Source organism: Calypte anna, chromosome 1 (assembly GCF_003957555.1).
Source record: "Calypte anna isolate BGI_N300 chromosome 1, bCalAnn1_v1.p, whole genome shotgun sequence".
Classification (NCBI taxonomy): domain Eukaryota; kingdom Metazoa; phylum Chordata; class Aves; order Apodiformes; family Trochilidae; genus Calypte; species Calypte anna.
Window position 1 is genome coordinate 14,499,045 of NC_044244.1, and position 20,903 is coordinate 14,519,947.

Here is a 20,903-nt window from a genome sequence, read left to right on the forward strand (position 1 = left end):
AATTGGGTTTTTTTTCAGTCATCAGTTTTGGCTCAGTTCACGAGTATTCAAGACTTAGCTCAAGATTTAAAGACTAAAATATCCAACATCATTCCAGAAAGGTGTGGGTGAAATAGCAGCAGGAAACTGGCAAATCAGCTCAGTCATCTCAAAATGCTTGTCATTCATTTTTTTAATAGAATGCAAGTAATTCTTGAGTGCTGGTAGGACATTGTAATGCACCACTTCTGTTAATGGAAAGAGCATAATGGTTGCAAGCAGATGGGAATGCTTCCATTTTCATGTAATAGTATTTCACAAAAGAACTTCAGTTTAACTGCTTTAAAAACCTCAAAATGTGTAATTTTAAATAGATGTGAATATAGGTCAGTCAACAAGAGTTTTCTTCACTTTTATTTTTCAAAACCAATGCTTGAATGCAACGCTACTGCAAGACAATTTATGGTGAATTATTTCCTACACTAAATTAGAGCCCATGAGTTCCTAATCCTAATTCCTAATCAGAGTTCCTGCACTTATTCTTCACCATTTCTGGATGAGGTAAACTTTCAGGTATTTTCTTATGAAGAAGAAGGGAACACATATTTTCCTAAGAAGAGTGAGTAAAGAAAGCCGTCTGCATTCAACACAGGGATGAGGAATAGAGAACTGAGTGACATTTCTTTCCAGTAAAGAAGTGCTTAAGGATGTTGTGCTTAATAGAAACTTAGCTTGAAGTTGAAAAAACCCCACAGGTACAATGCTTTCACTATTGGGCCAAAGCTCTGGAAAAACTGTCTCTCACAGGCAATCTCAGCTGCGCTGCAAAGTGAAAACCAGCCTTGTCAGAACTCAAATACAGGCATTCCACAAAGATCCTTCTAGCAAATTTTCTCATTAATTGCAGTTTGACTTAATGTTTCTTGAACTGGAGGGCTCAATCCAGTATTTGTTATGCTAAATTAAAAGATCTGTCACTTTTTTGCTCTAGTTCAGCTTCAGTTCTTGGAGTTCCAGCAGGAGTTGATTGACAGCAATTGTAGAACAGGCTTGTGTGGACTGGAGGGTCATAATAGACTCTTTTTAACTTAAAGTCCTCTGCACATCTGTTCAAGAGACCTGGGTTATTGAGCCTGCCCACCTGGCAGCTTGGCACCCACAGCTCCTCCTGAGCCAAGTTCTGTGGGACCATGGTCCATGTCCTTTCTGGGGGACACACTCATTGGTTATGAGCCACCTTGGTGGTAGAGTGACAAGGCAGGGTTACCAAAATCACTAGTAGTTCCTATTAATGTATCTTCTCTTATGCACTTTGTATCAGCCCAATAAAAATCATGCTGGAGTCTGGAAAAGCTTTTCTGTACAATTATCATGCTGTAGTAGATCCATTGTTAGTAGATACATTGGGCACTATATACACTGTGCTCATGGCAGTGAGCTGAAAACAAGTTTAATAACTCAGTCACAGAATCACAGAATCTGCTAGATACCTTACAAACCAGCAAGAAAACTTGATACAAGTTAAATACAAGCTGAAGATAAAATATCACTCCCAACTACTAGTCTGTGGGATAAATCACAAAATTTCAAATATTTTATATTCCCTCATAACTGTACAGATTGCCTACAAACTGCCAGGAAAATATATATACACATATATGCAAATAGAGTTAACATTACCTCCTTCTGCAATCTGTGGGTAGGCTGTCAACAAGGTATGAAATAATAAAATCTGTGTGATTTTAGCCTCCATATATGTACATGAATACATTTCTATATACAGAGACACATAAAATTAACACACCCATTCCAAAACCTGGAACAGAACCATATGTAGTAAATTCTTCTTAATTTGTATGAAAGTATCCTTCTGTTCATGCTCATGGCTGCACCTGAATTCATCTTCTGTAAGTGATGTGTTGCTGGAGGATATTATATTTAGAAAGTTAAATCTAGAATTTAGTTTCTGTTGGAATCTGTAGGAAATAAAAGGAAATAAATGTCACCCTCTGTAAGGAGTAGCAAGGGCAGATGTCCTCTGGTAAGTGATACTTAAGAATTTGCTCCTCTAAAATGTTTCTGTGGGAGGACTGACATTTTCTTCTCATGGGATTGCCGTTTGTTGGATACTGCCCTTCTCTTTAAGTCTGGAGTGAAAATCTGCGTCTCCTTTTCTTCTCCCTCTCTCCTGACTCACCTTTTGCCTGTGCCCTTTAGATACATGTGACTCTACTGCTGATGTCTGTGTAACACAGACTCTACCACTAAGCTCATCAAGGTGAAGGAACCTGGCAGAGCCTGGTGAGATGGCCTTTGCCTGCCCTCCCTCTGCAGACTCGGTGTGCCAGGCAGGGCTCGTGAGCCCTGCCCCAGGCTGCTTACTCCGGCAAGGCTTTGGCTTAAGTTAAATCCCATTAATAAGATGTCTGGCTGCTTTCTGCCCTGGGCTGACACAGGAGCTTAGGGGTGAAGATGCTTTTGTTATCTGACACAGCAGTCCCCATGAGCAGCTTTTGAGGCTGCATTTCCTATGGCTGGAGTGTCTCTACCAGAGCCAGGAGCCTTACCGTGCCGGCACGGCTGCGCAGCCCATTGCTGGGAATGATGATGTAGTCACTGCTGCTGCTCTTCTCCTGCAGTGAACATAAGAAGTTGTGAGTTAGGAAATGTCTAGGAAAAGTCTATTTTTTTCCTTTTTTTCAGATTGAGGAAGGCATTGTTTTTAAATCTTTGGAACAGGCTTCGCAAGATGGCCTGGAATGAAGGAATCTCTCATTTGTCAGCCCTTTATGCTCCTTAGCGGTCTCTGGGTCATAAAAATCATAACATTGTTTTGACTGGAAAAAGCTTTTAATGTAGCTCTGCCAAGTCCACCACTAAAACATGTCCCTAAATACCACATCTACAAGTATTTTGAGCACCTCCACGGATGGTGCAGAAGAGCTGAGCCACTTCAGCTGAGTGGGATTCAACAGTTTCCAGGTGACTATTGCTCTGGGTTGGTACTCTTAAACACATCTAACATATGTAGGATCCTCTCTTGCTCTTGATTTAAGAACACTCTCAGTAATTTATCTGCACTTTAGTACTCCTTTTGAAGGTGGACAGTCCTGGGAAACCTATATTCAAACAGCATCAAGTCTACCTTGCAAAACCCACTGCAGCACAACCAACAATCCCCTGCCAGATGAGTGATGAGAGATCTGCTGATGGATAGGCAGATTTCACCCCAACAGCCTGCTCTTCCCAAAGAGGTGGCCTCAAGTGAAGTCTGTGGGCAGGCCAACCTCCAGTGGGAATAATTTACTCCTTTCACTAGTGGTTTTCCAGGCACCTGGACCAGGGACCACTCTTATTCTCCCAATTAATTTGAGACAAGCTGAGTTTTAGTCATTAAGCACTGCTGGCTGCCTGTGAGTCACGGAAAGGCACAAAAGTAGTGAAAGATAAAACTGTGGTGTTACCTCAGCAGGTTTTAATTTGGGGGAGCTGGCTATGTCCTTCTTCAGCAAAATGTGTAAAACTGCATCGTGAATGGTGAGGAAAAACATGGATGGCTTGATCTCCTCATCAAAAAATTCACATCTCTCCAGTTTTTCCACGAAGCCCTCTGTGGGGAACACCATCAAAGCAGAAAGTGACTTAGGGACCTTGAAAGTGAAGAAACAGTGTATCCTGAGGCACTGCTTTGGTTATTAGAGCAGGTGGGTTCCTCCTTATTGAAGTGGAGAGGGTGGGGTATAAACTGCTCCATGGCACACAGAAGGGTCCCATTTGAGCCCCATTTCTCATTTCATGCCTCACCCAGCGTGCCCAATAGTGGTTCTCACAACCAGAGCTGTACAGCACAGCAACAGACATAGTTCAAACAAGACATTATGAGCGGTCCCAGCTTAGATGGGACAGCATGGGATGTAATGACACTTCCATTCAGCTGGATCTGTTCTCTGTCAAGACTGAAAGGTAAAACTGGGGTAATCCTCCTCAGCAGTGGTCAGTGGTGGATGGGAAAGGCAGTGGGACAGGGCATCTAGAATGATGCTGATAGAAAGGCAAGTACTCACCATGTGCCCCTGCAATGTAAATGTCGATGTTGATCCTGACAAATTCCTTCAAAGTCTGTTAAATCAGAAAGAGAAACCATTTAGAGGCTGCTGCTTTTGCTGATAACAGACAGCATGGTGATTATCCACAGCAAGTGTACAACAGACCTTAAGATATTTAAGATCTCTGACGGTAAACCACTTCTAAACTCCTCTGCTGCACCTAGAGGCAGAGTAGTCTCATGGCTGCAGGCAGGGCTGACAGATGCTTTTGAAAAGGGGCAGCACTAAACACATGTAACCCAGAGTGAAAAACATATTCTTTCATAAATCTAATAGATTTATTTTACCTACTTGACACATGGTGAAACTAAGACTCCAAAATTTCCTGGGGATATTTTTATGATTGTAAATTTGAGCAGAACCATGGCTCTCACTGACATGGCAGGTGATTAGTTCCTATGGAAATAGATTTACACACCCGATGTGGCTCTAGGTAGTTGACTTTAGCTACTGATGTTTGAAAATGTTGTTCTTATTGCTTTGTTTGAGGCATCCTGGGAATCAAGAACAGGAGCAAAAATGAAATTCCAGTGCTCCAACATCCAGCCCAGTGTTCAGAGCTGTATTTCTTATGTACCTTTGTGTAAAGATTCCCAGAATCTTACCAGGTGAAGAAAGGATGCCACAGCCAACACTCTAATTTAAAAAAAAATTAGATTATTTAATCCAATCCTAAACATTTTCTATGGAAAATGTACATTACAATTCCTATAAACTCAAAAGTTGCCCCTGACCTTCCAGTCCATATAGGAATTTCTTTAAGAAGCAGGTCAGAAACACAGAATAGAATCACAGAATGGTGTAGATTGGAAGGAATTTAAGGAACATCTAGTCCAACCCTCCTGCCCTGGACAGGGATATCTTTAACTAGATGGGCTGCTCAAAGCCCCATCTAGCCTGGCCCAAAGCACTTCCAATGACAGAGTATCCATAGCTTCTCTGTGCAACTTGTTCCAGTTTATCACTGACCTCATTGTAAAGAATTTCTTCCTTTTAAGTAATCTCTTTCAATTGAAACTCGTTGCCCCTTTTGCTGCCATAATACATCGTCCCTAGGATCTTCTCTAGGCTGAACAACCCCAACTCTTTCAAGCCTTTTGTGACAGGAGAGGTGCTCCAGCCCTCTGATCATTTTTGTGGCCCTCCTCTGGACTTGCCCCAACACCTCCATGTCCTGACGTTGGGGTTCCCAGAACTGGACTCAATACTCCATGTGGGGTCTCACCAAAGCAAAGCAGAGGGGGAGAATCACCTCCCTTATTTTGCTGGTCACACTTTTCATGCAGCTTAGAATATGGTTGGCTTTCTTGGCTACAAGTGCATGTTGCTTGCTCATGTCCAATTCTTCATCCTCAAGTCCTCCTTTGCAGGGCTCTCTCAATCTTTTTGTCTCCCAGCCTGTGCTGATACTGGGGATTGCCCAGACTCAGGACCTTATGCCTCAGGACCTTATACTCAGGACCATGTTGAACTTCATGAAGTCCATATTATTCCACTCCTTCCTGTCAAAATCCCTTTGGGTGCCATCCCTTCCCTCAAGCATATCCCCCAAGTGTAATTGCATCAATATGTTTTTCTGTGATATGATCACTGTTTGTCTTGTGAGTAACAGTTACCTTTTGGAGAATTCGCATGGCAGAAAAATCAAGGAAGGACACTGATGAGAAATCCAGAATGATGCTGTGGATGTCAACCTGGGGCACAGTGATGCCAGGGGGGAGTTCAGCCCCCCAGTTGATCTGAATGGGCAAGTCTGTCATGATGGTGGGCTTGTCCAGCTCCTCTATGCTGTTGTTGTCTAATTCTTCATCTGACTCAAGCGTAGGGCTAGCCACACAGATCAAGCCTTTCTGTGTTGACAGAGAGAGGTTCATAATTAATACTTCTTTCTAAGACCCAGCCAAGGTAGTAGTACATCTTACACAAGCGTGAGAGTGGTGGCAGTGCAAAGCTGATGTACTCATGAGATGGAGAATGGCCCACCTGAACTTTACACTAGAAAAAGCTTTGTCCTCTTATCTAGAGAAGTTTGGAAATGTTGGCTTTCCTCTCATAAATCATTTAATCATTACCCTAATCATTTAATAATGGCTTTTTATTGTTCCCTGAATAAATGGTCAAATCTGCTTGGATTTAATGATTTTGGAACAAGTCAACAAAAAGCATACAGATTTTGCACTAGGAGAAAACCAGCATTTTCCTACCATTAATGCACCATGGACATCACCTCTATGGGATCTGATCCTGCCATTTGTAGCCAAACAAAGCTCCAGTGGACACATACAAGCTATGCACATGGTAAAGCTGTGAGAGCCATTTAAAATCTTATTTTTGAAATGTGTTTATGTCATGAAGTGGCCATGTGGGAAATAGCCCATCTAATTAGGAGAGGAGCCTGTGAGGCACTTTTCTGCCTTGTCAAGCCAGGGAGCTGGCTGCTTAACCCCTCCTGGGTAGAGTTATCTTACGTACGGGTGTCACTTGCAGCTCTCCTTTTTTCAGCATCTTTCTCATCTTCCTCAGGGCTTTATTGCGTTTCCTCAGGACTCTCAGTGGGTTAAAGCCAACCTGTAGATACAACACTTTGAATATTTGATTAAAAAATGCAACTCAGTGGCGCCAGGGGAAGGACACAGCATCTAATGATGATAATGATATCATGGTATGATATTTTTTATTTGGTGTTGCCTACAACTTTTCATCAATTCAAGCAAGAGCTCTTTTCTTGGTTGGAAGGATATCTGCAGGTATGGCTGAAGAGGAGCCCATCTGTACAAGCTTTAGAACACCAGCACTGACAGCATTATAGCAGTAACAATACTGTAGCACAGGCCAGTAACTCCAGCCCAGAGCTTATCCTACACATCTTTGTCATGAGAAAGCCACCCAGGTGACAGAGTTCAGAGTGCTCACAGATTATATCTGCTCTGTGCCACCCGACTTCAGTGTGAGTTGTATACACATAATTTTATTTTCTTGTAGAAGAAAACCAAAGTTGATCATGCTGGCTGATGATGTCTTGAACCTCCTATCTCATTTTAACAAAAGTAGATGTCAGGTAAGTTAAGCTAATAAGGGTTGTGAAAATACTAAATTCCTCCAAGTCTTCTGCCCCATCTGGCTAGAGGATAGAGGAGAGAGGTGTTAGAAGTACTTGTATTGATAAAGGAGAGGGGTGTGAGCATCTGCACTCTCAATTAAAAAACCCTTCAGGCTCTTCTTAGGTGAAAGCCAAGCAAATGGAGACTCAGATTTGTCAGATTCCCTCATTTTTATGCCACTTGAAGAGCGAAGTGCTCATTACCAGTGCTCAAGGTAGCCACTGCTTATTAACTCCCTGATAAGAGCAGCAGGAGGTGAGGTTAGGGTGCACATTTGGTTCATTCTGGGGGTGGTGAGGACTCAGCAGTCCTGGCTCATCGTGCTGGTTATGGACAGACCTGCTGCCTTCAACCACTTTTTCATGGAAGGTATTAAGACCCCTTTGATAGTGTGTTTTCATTCAGCTTCTCTCCTGAGAGCTGTGGTTACATTCTTTGTGAAAAGATGAGTAAGCTAGCTTTTATTAGGTGTAAATAATATAAATTCTTGTAAAATTATGTCCTTGTATATTCTCTATGATTGCACTACTTTTAAAGGATGTAAAATGTGTGTATACATTGCTATGGTGTAAGATCAGCATGAGTCAGAGATGTGTATGTACACGTGGGATTATAGCAGTGGCAACAAGATTTGTATAATTAATAAACAGTTCATCTTTGAACTGTGGAAATTGTGTTCACTTTAACGTGTAATGCAATTTCTACATTCAGAATGACAGCCTCAGACACTTACTGCACTGATGAGTTTCTCTCTGAAGAATTCAATATTAGCAAAGAAGATAGGAGCTGAACATCTGAAAATCTTCACTCCCTCTGGCTCATAGATCTGTACAATGAAGGAAAAGTGTCAGTCCTGATGTCTGCTATAAAACACAAATGCAGCAGACAATAAAAGAAACCTGACAATTCTTACATCAGTGTAATCCTTCTTATTTCTGTAGATATCATTTCTCCCAACATTAGCCAAAATGGTGCAGCTTGGACTGTGAACAAACAAGGAGATAGTTATTTGTATCCCATACCAAAACCTGACAGATGGGAATGATCAGAGAGAGCAATTCAGCTCCAGTTCTTCAGACAGAACTGGAACCCATACCCAAGGCTTTATGCCTGTCAATAATTATTCCACACAGAGTTGCTGGACAGACCGAGGCACAGGGCTGTTGGCCTTTTCTGTATGAGGGAGAGTTAATTTATAAAGAAGGCCCTGAGATACATCATTATAATGTCTAACAAGTACTCACACCTGGGAGCGGATCACCACGGTCAGCAGCTGGAAGGCCACAGCAGTTGCAAGACCAATGTCCAGGCCAAGAAAAATTGCAGCTAAGAAAGTCACCACCCATATAACCTGTAATGAGCAGTTATGAGCATGTCAAGGACTTGGGTCATGAGCTAAGACTGGGAGTAGAAAGAGATCTCATATCTGATCCATCTGCCTCTGGTAAGGTGTTTCGTGTTTCCTATTTTCTTGTAAAACAGGGCCAGACTCCCTGACTAGCACCAGGGAATGTTTCTAGGGATGACAATTTCTATACAGTAAAGGCTTAGAATAATAGAGGTGTGGACCTTCAAAGGGTGGTTCACTAAATGCTCAAAAAAATCCATCAGAAAAGCAAGGTTAGAAGTAAATTGGGATCTGGGTAAAGCTGAGAGTTGTAATCGTGCAAATGAAGAGGCTGTGAATGTATGCTACTGATAAGCATAAAAGACTAGATAATACTGAATATTTTTAATGATAGATCTCAAAGGATTTTCATGTGGTAAATAACTGTTCGGTAGCTTCAAAAAGTGAGGCTTGGAACCATTTGGCAACACAAGGAATTGGCCAATGAGAAAGACAAGAGCCTAAATTTTCTGAGTGTCAGAGGTAATCGGTTGTGCCCTCTAGCCATGAGCTTGATCATTTGGAATAAAACCTTCAAACTACTTGCCACTTGTTTTTTGCTGTGTAACTTCCATCTAATGTGCTCTGTGTGTAAGAGAAATTATTCCTGAATGCATAGCCAATGCAATAGGTATTTAGATATTTTCTGTAGCTGCCTACTATACTTGACTTCAATGACTGAGCTATATTTTAATAGATATTGATGAAATGGATGAAAAAGAATTTAGGAAAGAGAATTAACTTGAAAAAGGTGGCACAAAATGGAAAGCACAAGCCAGAGGTATACAAGTGAAAAAAGCATGCCACTCTTGTACTTCCATTTAGCAAAGTAAGGCAGGTTTAAAAAAAAAAGATAACGTAAGCGAAACTGCAAAACAGATGACTTCCCCAAAGTGCTTTATTCCTAATTGCTTGTGTGACTCAACTTACACAGTCATACTTGTCTGTTCTCCATAGGACACCTATTTCCTTGAACTGCATGAGCATTCCTTTCAAGTTGCCAAGAGCCAAAGATGCAAGGACTGACTGTTAAAAAAAGACCAAAATACATGTTAAGTTTTAAAACAAGCAAAGAAATATTGAACATTAAGTCTTAGAAGATAGAAATAGGGTCAAAGTACAGCTGAGAGGCTAGGCAGCTCCCCAAAGAGTGGTCCCTGCTGTCCATCACACTGCACCCTCCCCTACCCAAGGTGAAGTGCAGGGGATTGATCTGAGGCTGCAAATCACATTTATTTTTGGCACAAAAAAGCTGGTGTTGTGATTTTTGGTATTTGGGCACTTGCATTCCCTTGGATGTAGTAATCCTCTCTGTCATGATCTGGGAGGAAGAACCAAGATTTGCAAAGCACTTTTTGGCTCCCAGTGAAGCCTATGAACCCCCCAGTGACTCCTGAAGCAGCCCTGTCTTTGGTAAGCAGGAAGAAACACAGAGGTGAAACCAGAAAATACCTTCTGTAATGGCTCCAGGAGAAACCCAATGGCTAAGATCACAATCAAGACTATGACAGCAGAGATAATACCAGCAATCTGCATGAGAGAACAATTCCATGAGTAAGTACATGAAGGCACTATAGTCATGCAGGAAAAAAAGAGAGCTATCTTGCATTAAACACAGTCATGATCTGTTGTCTTCTATACCTGTGTTTTGCCTCCTGTGCTCTCCTGCACACCCGATCTTGACAAAGCTGTGCTGGAGGCAAATCCTTTGAATGATCCACCAACTATGTTACCCAGCCCGAAAGCAATTAGCTCCTAAAATAAATCCAAAATAGATTGTTCTTAAAAGGTAAGCTCATTACAGTTATTCACAAGGAACAGCATTCCTAAAATTACCTATTTCCCATTGAAAAATGCTCTGTATCAAGTCTGTATTACTTGCCTACCTGGTTGCCATCTATTTGGTAGTCATGCTTGATGGAATACACTTTAGCCACGGAGAAGGCTACTGCAAACCCAACAATTGCAATTGAAATGCTGTCACCAATACATTTTTGGAGTATACCCACATCAGGTGCAACAGGTGCTTTAAATCTGAAATACAAATCATTAAGGATATGTGTAAGGAGAAAAGGTGTCAAACAGGTGAGCAAGGCTGTGTCCAGCTCATACTGAGCACTTTGGAGAGGTGCAACACAGAACTGGGGGGTCTGAACCCTGTAAAACTTTGGTGAACCCTTGATTTGAACAGTGTCTCTGTATATCAGCATTCAGCTCAGTTTGTGTCTCAGCAGGTTCTCATTTCCTTGGTCCAGCAGCAGCTCAGTTTTTCTGAGGTGCATACACAGCTCTGCCTCCTGGTTACACACAGCTGTAAGAACAGATGTGGGCCTGAGGTGCTTGTGCAGGCAATTTGCACGTGGAAGGATTTCACTCTTAATTGTCACAAAATAAAAATCCCTGCATGATTCATGGTAGCATTTTAGACAGCTAAACAAATACTAAGTCAAGTAATGCTGCCTAAGTCTCCCAGGCTATCTGCTGGATACTTTAACCTTACTTTCCTGCTCCTTTGACTGGGGGCTTTTGCAGGTCCTAGGGAAATTTCCTCTCTGGGCTTAACATGTCCCTCCTCCTCACCTCCATTCCCACAGCCCCATAATACCCAAAGGACCTGAAATCTGAAGAATGGAGATTTTTTAGCAGAAATATGTGTTCTTCTGCACACTTCATCACCTAACACTCCTGGGGCTACAAGAGGCAATTGAGAGTGCCCTGGTGAGTATATGGCTGTGATCTGTTGTCCTAGTGAATGTCTTCCTCCCTCTTTTAAACTTAATATCCAAGTATTAATTCATTCTGCCAAAATTCTGGCATAGCTGGATGTACTCTGTATGTAGATATATGCTCTATAAGTGTATGTATACTCTCTCTATAGATATACTTGTAGAGGAGAAGGCACTGAGGCCTCTGGAGGGTGATGGTGCCTGGGGAGAAGCTGGTGATTGGTTGCAAGGGACATGGCACGAGAACTGTGCAGTGTCTCATGGCTTTCCTGGACTGCTAGTGGCTGATGAACTGTGCATGTCCTTCAAGGAAAATGGAGTTCATTCCAGGGGTTCAGGAGTGAGTAACTCAGTAAAAGGGGCAAACATCAATCTCCTTCTGAACAGCTTAGAAGATGAAGCATGCAATTGTTTAATGTCACAGTGTATTCTTTGTCATGTGGGAGATGTGCTCTAATGAGCAAATTGTACCTATTGAAAGTGTGTCCTCATATTGCTAAGAGCAAAATATTTATCTACCAAAAAAGATGAAGCAGATTATTTTAATCAAAAAGCAGAGTTGAACCAATATAGTGCTGACAAACTGGACAGAACATTTTGCTCCACTTGTAAATTTTAAGCAAATCCCTTACCCTTCCTCTAGTTTTCCAACCACAGCTACATTAAATTTTTCTTCAAAGTTAAGAAAATAGGAAATCAGTGCTGCCAAGACTGTCTGAAAGAAAATAAACCATACATCCATTAGGCACATGCAAGTATGAGTATGAAGAAACTATTGAGAATTATTTCACCACATAGTAGCAGAATTATGCTCCAAGTCTTCACATCCCTTTGCTGTTCAGATGTCACTCCTAAACCACCTTACAGCTATGGATTTATGTTCATAAATTGCACAGAGAATATATGAGAACATCTCATTAATAACAGAGAATGTCACACCAAATAAACCTGCTGTCTTCTAACAGATGTTCTGTAATAAGTCTGAAGTAAAGCAAGCATCACCTGCATCTATAGCAACATCCTCCAGGACTTTAGGAGTCCTACTACTGCCTGGGGTACAAAACCCTCTGCTGCTGGCAGGCAAACCTGTTTTGTGCTCAGCCATGGATGGCCACAGCTAAAGTGGCTGTTTGCAGGTGTGGTGCAGGGGAACCCAAGCCATGGGATTGCAGCCAGTTGCTGTCAGAGGGAGGATGTTGATTTCATCCAAAGAAAAAAATTCAGGTTTTATAACATTTTACTCACTACAGATGTATTCAGTTAACAACAGATAAGTAGAACTAAACCACTTCACAATAGTTCAGGAAAACTGTCAATTTCTCTTTACAGGTAACATGCCAACCCATGGTTGTCAGAACAGGAGAAGAACTAGTTAAAACTCTGCTTCCCATGTCACCATAGTGATGTAGTAATTGCAAAATCAAATAGAAGTGACTGTTACCACAAGGAGTTCGATGGGGATGGGAGCTGGGAGCTTTGCTTTGTATCGATCGTTCATTTCTTTCACCACAAACACGATAAGCAGGACAATAAGGGATGTGACTAGGTCAGCAATGTTTGTTTCTGTGATCTGGCTGAAAATGCTCTCCAGAGTCTGCAAAATCATAGAAAACATGCAGGAATTTAGAAGTATTAATTCCCTGGAACAGTAGCACTCTCCCTTCCACAAGGGTCTTTTCTGAATTCTCTGATGATTGGGGTTTATTCTCCATTCCATGATGTGGATTGCAAGCCACAATGAAGGTGCATGGGCATCACCCAAACAAGGAAAACATCCATGAAAGACCCTCCCCACTGGCTCTCATCCCTTTCCTCCTGGCCTCTCCCTGACACAGGGTCTGAGCAACATGCACTTGTGTGATGCGAAATGTGAGCAATGGAATTACTGAGCAGATGCCTCTTTCCACTCCTCCCTTCCTGTCCTCCCTCCTCCTCTCTTACCCAACAGCTCTCACAGAGTCATGTCCAAATTAAATAACTATGATTTCAGACCAGTAATAATGAAAAATTAAATGCTTCAGGTAAAATTGAATGCTTAATTCAACTATGCCAGTACACAATAGAAAATATTACCTAGTTAGCCTAACGGGGTGTAATTTTATGTTTAGCAATAACTGGCCATATAGTAATAACATGTCCCTGCTATTTTTGTCTTGCATTTCCTTCTGACTGGCAGTTTTTATGCTAAGTTCTGGTATTACTTGCTTGTGACACACAGTCACAAGCCACATATATGAAAAGTCTCACAAGAATTAGCAGATAACAGCCACTTCGCACTTACATAGATGATGCCAAATGGTTTAATAAATCCAGGTACAGGCAGTTGAAGCATGAATTTCAGCTGAGATACCAGAACATGGACTGCTGCAGCAGTTGTGAAACCACTGATTAATGATTGTGATAGATAAATAACAATGAATCCAAACTGGAGAGTTCCCAGAAGTAACTGAAAAGCAAAATTACCGTAAGTCAGTGTGATTAAGTTCTGCTTTCAAGCAATCCCTGCAATGAGAACCATATTTAATTTGAACAAAAATTTTCACCTAATTCCATACAACCAGGAACTATGGAAAACACTGTCACCTGACTTGCAATAAATGTCGAGATTAAGAACACAAGACCTAAGACTAGTAAGAATAATTGCTAGAACAGTTAGAGCTTATTCCTTTTATTTTATAACTAAAATAAACCTCCTTAAGCTTGAGTTTTTCAGTACCCATATTTTTATACTGTACCAGGGTTTCATGAAGCACAAACGTATTAGTTTGTTAGGAAGGAAGGAGAAATTGGTGTGTTTTTAAAAAATACTAATAGGAATACTTATTGTTATGAAAAAGATATCTTACTCCCCTTTCTCTGCCTATATAATTCACATTACACTCATAACTACTTGTTTCTTATCCAGCAGACTGGTTTTTACTGTAGGCGGAATGCATCTATGTTGGCTGCAAGTTCGTGCCTGAGCAAAATCAGGGACTTCACAGCATGAATCAGTGGCTGGTCACTGGAGGGGGCAGATGTCTCTCAATCAGTGAGCCAAGGTCTGTTGCATGGGAGCGGGAAGAGAATTACTTTGGTGCCTACACCAGCACAAAAACCAACCAAACAAAAAAACCCCAACAAACAAAAACCTCATAGGGAAGGCCCATCCACCAACCATCTGTTCATATATCTGCATATAGACATATGTGGGCACACACACACATGGTTACCAACCTGAAAAACCCCGGAAAGGAAGGTTACAGATGCTGCCACCATCACCCTCTCATCATTTATTGCTGAGCTATTGGTGGCAGTGCCATTTCCAGAACTGTCATCGGGGACCAGCCTAATGACGACTCCTCCCACCATCAGGCTCAGAACAGGGAAGGGACCTGAGCAGCACAAGGCATTCATGAGAGACACAAAGGGGCAGCATGTTCTCCTCCACCAGTGAGGAGGGCAGTTGGCATGCTGGAACTTACCTGCAGAGATATGTCTAGATGTGCCAAAGATAAAATAGACCAAAACAGGGAAAAATGCTGCATAGAGTCCATAACCGGGGGGGACGTTCACCAGCAAAGCAAAGGCAAGACCTGCAAGGACAGAGATCCAGAGAAAATGATGTGTGTATTGCAGGCTACATCCAGCAGCCCCTCTCCCTGGCAGAGCAGCCCATACCAGGGCACACCTTTCCCTGAGGTACCTTGCAGGACAGCCACGAGCCCCGTGCTGACGCCAGAGACAATGTCACTCAGGATCCACTCCCTGAAGCGGTACGCTGGCAGCCAGGAGAAAACAGGAAACAAACCCAAGGCAAATTTTTTAGCCCTTTGTGGGGAGCAGCTGTAAAAGCACAAGAGGACAGAGCTCTGTTGGTGAACAGCTTGGCTGGGTTGCAGCCTGTCTCCAGAGGGGAAAGAAAGGAGAGAGGATTCAGGTTCAGGCAGACAGAGGTCAAAATCTCACTCAGACACAGCTCTGATCAACCTGTTCTGCCTACTGTGACTAAGAGAGGACACATAGGCCTCCAGATGTCCCTTCCAGCCAAAAATTTTAATAAAATGATAGAATAGTTTGTGTTGGAAAGGGTCTTCAAAGGTTATATAGTTTGACCCCCCTGCAGTGGGCAGGAACATCTTCCACTAAGTCAGATTGCTCAGAGTCCCATCCAGTCTGATCTTCAGTGTTTACAGGGATGGAGCATCTACCTGGGAAATCTGTTCCAGTGTCTCACTGCCCTCATTGTAAAAAAAATGTCTTCCTTATATCTATTCTGAATCTATGCTCTTTAAGTTTAAATCATTATCCCTTGTCCTGTTGCTACAGACCCTATTAAAAAGTCTGTCCCCATCTTTCTTAAAAGCCCCCTTAAAGTGTGGAAGGACCGAAGTAAGGTTGTCCTGAAGTCTGTGCTGCCAAGACCCCAGGAAAAGAGAAGCTACCTGGGATACAATGGTAGGAAGAGTTTTAAGAGTAAAAGCAGCTAAAATTATTTCAAAAATCTGACATTGCACTTGTTGCTTTGGTGGAATCTGAGACTGGAGTTGTCAGGATGCAGTTTGTGCAGCAGCTCAGGCTGTTTCTTAGATCCATATTTCAAAAATATTAAAAATCTGCTTACCGAAAATAGAGTTTCAGGTGATCCAAAAAGCTTTTATGGTACCTGTGCAACTTGTCATGCTCTTCATTAAACAAATTCTCCGAGTACACAGGTCTGGCTACAACATAGTGGTTGCCCACAGGTTCAACCATTTTTCCTTGAAATGTCAGACAAAAATGGTAACTGGCGGGTGCTTTTCTCTGGCCTTAGTCACTGAAAAACCTGAAATGAAGTGCAAGGTTAGCTCCTTATGTACTGAGAGGTGGGTAACCATAGCATAGATGAGTGAACTACAAACTGAGCGTTACCACCTTTGAAGATCAAAAGAGAGATGGTGGAGATACCCACTTCTCTCTGCCAAGATGATCTCCCCCCTCCTGCTTCCATGGCAGGGCAGTGTTTTGCTGGAGCATGAAGCATTTCTTTATAAAGATGTAGCCAGAAAGCAGACAAGGTGGATTTTGAGTTAATTTATCTCTAAGTCTGCTGTTTACAACCAAACCCTGCCTCCCTCAAGGGAGACTAATTCCTCAAAGAAGAAACGAGCGGACCCCCAGGGGTTCCTCTTTGCAGCACCGCCAGGAGGGGTGGGAGCTCTCTGGACCCCACCAGCGTGTGAAGGGAAAAGCAGAGCCACAGCCGGGCTCAGCCCTTCCTTCCCGGGGGGATGGAGGCAAGGATGAGCCTTCCAGCTTGACACTGGGTGACAAGTTGGTTAGGCTCTAGTGAAAAAGCACGGTGCTGCTGCTTGTTCAATTGGCTGTAAGATTTATTTCCACAGGTTGTCTGTACTGCCCCTCTTCTGTTCATGGTCATGAACAGCTGTTGCAATGTCTGACCTAAATACTCCTTTTCTGCTGTATCTCCACCCACATTCACATGTTTGTGCTGAATAGAAACTATGCTCAGTGACTCCAGAAATGACCCCTGAAAAGTCTTTTGTGACACTGATAACAGCGTTTCTCTTAATTTTCTCTCCCCAAGCAATTTCAAATGCTCCTTAGTGCCTTGGTGCTTGCTGGTGGTCTCATGAGAGATGCCCTCCCAACTAGTTCCTCACCCTGGTCTATTGCCTGATTCATGCTGAAATAGCCCACATGCACTTTTAATTCAGACAGGTATTTAGTATTTGGAGATATCACAGGACAGATTTTCAAATGGCACAAAGCAGTTTGCATAGTTATGATTGGATGGAAAAATTTTATCTATGACAATTTTGGCATTAAAATGTGAATCTCACCCTAAAACTTTGCTACTGTTCAGGGCCCTTATTGACTTATTACAAGTGATTTCATTTCAGTTTCCTTCTAGTTTAGTCTGAGGAAATTCATTAATGTGTGTAAGTCCAAATATGTCAGATGAACCTCTTAGACATGCTGGTTTTATTAATAATCTATTATTCCATAGAGGACTCACTATTTTGGCAGTGGGTTAAGCATTTTTACTATCAGTTTTAACACTGAAAATTACATTTGTAATATTTTCCAAAATATGGCAGGTAATTATTCTAGCAGACTAATACTCAAAATCCAATCTTATTGAATACCCTGATTCAAAGTCAGTTAAAATCATACTCCAGTTGTGTAATTGTACACCACTGTCCCTCCCTTTGCTGAGATCAGAGCTCCAAACCTGAGTCTGATGAAATGTCAATGAAAAAATTGGTTAATTTAGTTCTTTCTCTGACAGGTCTTGGTGTATGTAGCTTTGCAGGATGAAGTTTTATCTACCAAAGATTTTGAAACTGCTATTGCATTGTCTGCATATCAATCTTTTAGAATTCACATCACAGGGAGGAATATTGCTTAAAGCCCTCTTGAAAAGTTTTGTTCACCACAGTGTAAGGCACAAGATGTACTAGTTGTGCCCTTTGAAATGTTCATAAGCCATAAAAATAAAATAAGTTCATGGGTTACTCTTTAATTTCAAATTTTCCCAGTGCTGCAGCTGCTGTATCTTTTCTGAGTACTTCAGCTGTCACTTCTGCCCCTCACCCAGCCTTTTGTCTTTCCTGTACTTCCCCAATTTCACAGAATGTACAATATGTCTCTTTACAACTCTCTGTATCTGATTCAGCTTAATTACACTGATCTTGCTGAGGCTGTAAGTATTTTGCATGTTTTTTCCCTCCTGATGGGAGCCCCACTTCACCATCTCTCCTCCCAATTTGGTTTGAAGGGTTAGAGCTGCAGCAGGACTCTTAGCACCCCGTCTGTCCCCAGGGTCTCAGCAAGTTGAACCATGAGAGCATGAATCTGCTTTAAAGACAGTGGAGCCATGTAGTGCTGCTCAAGTTCAGTTTAACCAAGTCAGCCTGAGCACCTGAAGTGAGGTGTCAAGTGCCTTCAGGATGTTTCTTGGCAGTTAAATGGGACCATAGGGAGCAGCATCTTGCTGCAGCTGGGTGACCACTGCTGAAAGTCACCTGCTAGGTGAGCTTCTCCCCTCTGGTTCCCTCTTCCATGGGCTCCATTGGCAGCTATAAGATACCATGGATTAATTCAGAACTGTCTTCTTCTTTCTCACTCTTGTTTTGTTCCCATATGTGTTTAGAAACATAAGATGCCCTCTGCACAGGGGCATTTTCTCAGCTGTCAGCACCATTACTTATTTTAGGCTTTATAAAGAAAATGGGGATATTTTGATGACTGCTAGTGTAGTGGGGGCTGACATCCTCCCCAAATCCCCTAAATGAGAGGTCCATACTCACACTGCCTCTCCAGAGTGCTCCTATCATTAAACCTTTTGGACTCTTTCTAGGACACAATCAATTACTGTAATTCTTATGATGACTTCTATAATGTGTCCAAACACACACAGGGACCAGCAGCACAGACCAAGCTTACACTGCACAGCTATCAAGTGGTAGCAACCTTCGCTCACTATTGATCAAGACCAGGTCTGAACTGAAACCCCAGAGACAATGTTTGGGTTCAGTTTTATTCCATATATCTTTGGATCCTATTCTCATGGCCAGCAATTAACAGCATTACCATCTCTCACTTTTCGAAACTCCAGCTCCACTGCTAACCCCCCACATCTGTCAACCACTGATAATTTTGATGTATGTAATTTTATTGAGGGGATTACAAAAGGGATACTTTCCCCCTTTTATTAATTTATGCTAAATACAGACTAAGAAGTACACAAAGTTTAACTGAATAATTAACATGCTCCATCCCACTTTGCAGTCTACATATACACTCCCACAAACTCTATTTCTTTGCAATATAAACATTTGAAAAACTACAAACAGAGTCCACCACAGAACCTTTTAAATTTTTAGAAGAAATACAGCACATTACTGGAAGCACTTAATATATAAGCATTACTTCACATATCCCATATCCAGATTGGCAAGTCAGAATCCTACCTGATGTATCTTCCAGGAAGCTCTCAGAAGAAACCACACTAAGATTTTATGGAAAAGATATCTTGGAAATTGTCAGAGATAGTGTGGGTATTTTATGCTGTTCTTCATTTCAGAACCTCCCTAAATACTGGCAGTACTTTAATAACTAACTGCAGTTAACTTTTACAAGAAAGGGAAGATTTCACTGTGGCCTTGACCATTGAGCCTATCCTCAGGAGGGATGATAAGAGTAATTTCTTAAAGTTCTCTGTGATATTGCTTAACTTGGTTTGGTGAACTGCTCCTGACTGGTCTGCAAAGACTAATATGAGAAAACAGAGATGAGTAAGGACTGCTTGTTGCAATCCCCTACTGTGCATCTGACTGATTTCTGTTGAGCATCATGAGAAGTGGTGACCAGAGCTCAGCTAAGGTACCTTCATTTCTGCAGGAGCCAGTGGCAAGAGAGATGGGGCTGCTGGGCATGACAGCTCTGAGCAAGATGTGCCACAGTGAACCTTCCTCCCAGGAACCTTTAGGGCACCCTAAATTGTCATTCCAGAAGTGTCCTGTGTGCTCAGTTCAATGCCAAAAGTCTCATTTGCAGGGATTTCCAGCAGCCAGTTGTGACTTGGTGGAGCTGACACTGCAGCACCCCATGACAGCTGGTGAAACATGCAGACTGTGTACGTGGCCAAGTGTTGGGGCAAAGCCATGAGGTACATGGGTTGGGCGGTCCTTCAGGATCCTGCTCCACTCCACTGCAGATAGAGGAAATGAGGGAAACCATCGTCCCTAGGCCAAAGTGAACCCTTGTAATCATTCCCCTGAGGTACACAAAAGCACATAAGGAGGTACCTTAAATAATATTTTGGATGAAACTTTGGTAGCAGATGCCTGTGTTCAAAAGTGCAGTAAGCCCTCAGTGCTGAGGACACCACAGCATTAAAGTTCTCTGATGAAAACTGTCATTAGGGCCCTGCCCTTAGGTCATGCTACCATGAACACCTAGAAACGCTTCAGCTGTTGATACCTATGGTATCGGGACGGTGAAGGGGTCCCAGGCTGCATTCCTCCAAGAGGGAACACAGGGCTTGTCTTAGTTTTTCGGGATCTGAAGAGTTTTTCATCTGGTGAAAGGGCATGGTGTGAGGGAGGGCACCCTGTGTTTACTGGAGGGGCAGTCACACACAGAGGTCTAGGAGGAGATGGGGCAGGAGAGACTGATGTTCTGCTCTCAGAAGGTTTGCACAGACTTCAGTCAATTATTAAACCAAGAAATAGTGGGGGATGCAAGCCTGCGGTGTCTGTCACCACAAAGGGAGAGCTCTATTAGCCTCTTCTGTCAGAATTACTCTCCTGGGCTTTAGCCTACAGCTGCAAGTTCCTTGAGAGTCTTCTTGAGCCCCAGGTGATTTTCAAAGTCGGAGCTACACTTCTAACCAAGCTCATAAATTCCCTTAGACAATAAAGATCCCAGGTCACTTCTTAAAGTGGTGCAGGTACCTTCTTAGTGACAGCAAACCCCTGTTTCTTTATAACTGCTGCTAGGCTTAAGGGATTTTCTGCATTTTGTAAAGCTGACACAGAAATTGCTTTTACCATTAAAGTAACAAACATTTTAAAATCTGTAGAACAGTTCAAACTATAAAACGATTGTTTTTTTGATT

At 42.3% G+C, this 20,903-nt stretch overlaps 1 protein-coding gene across 1 annotated transcript; it reads right to left on the bottom strand.

Moving 5' to 3' along the window:
* Positions 1 to 1,549: 1,549 nt before the first annotated feature.
* On the bottom strand, positions 1,550 to 19,338 carry SLC26A3 (solute carrier family 26 member 3). Its single transcript, XM_030451632.1, has 21 exons — positions 19,255 to 19,338; positions 15,903 to 16,103; positions 14,985 to 15,124; positions 14,764 to 14,874; positions 14,516 to 14,673; positions 13,581 to 13,745; positions 12,741 to 12,893; positions 11,932 to 12,014; positions 10,460 to 10,607; positions 10,215 to 10,328; positions 10,026 to 10,103; positions 9,504 to 9,599; positions 8,431 to 8,537; positions 8,100 to 8,169; positions 7,920 to 8,012; positions 6,558 to 6,653; positions 5,702 to 5,935; positions 4,044 to 4,098; positions 3,444 to 3,589; positions 2,547 to 2,612; positions 1,550 to 1,955 (listed from the first exon to the last, which is right to left on the bottom strand). Exons 2-21 carry the CDS (start codon positions 16,031 to 16,033, stop codon positions 1,932 to 1,934), a joined length of 2,268 nt encoding a protein of 755 aa, XP_030307492.1. The 5' UTR covers positions 16,034 to 16,103; positions 19,255 to 19,338; the 3' UTR covers positions 1,550 to 1,931.
* Positions 19,339 to 20,903: the final 1,565 nt, after the last annotated feature.

What these genes read in the sequence shown, in the direction of transcription:
- SLC26A3 (XM_030451632.1), bottom strand. Translation starts at nt 16,033, where the DNA reads ATGGTTGAACCTGTGGGCAACCACTATGTTGTAGCCAGACCTGTGTAC. An exon ending in ATCTAGACATATCTCTGCAG is followed by an intron (nt 14,674 to 14,763) that starts GTAAGTTCCAGC and finishes TGTGCTGCTCAG; the next exon opens with GTCCCTTCCCTGTTCTGAGC. An exon ending in ACCAAATAGATGGCAACCAG is followed by an intron (nt 10,329 to 10,459) that starts GTAGGCAAGTAA and finishes GATTTATTTTAG; the next exon opens with GAGCTAATTGCTTTCGGGCT.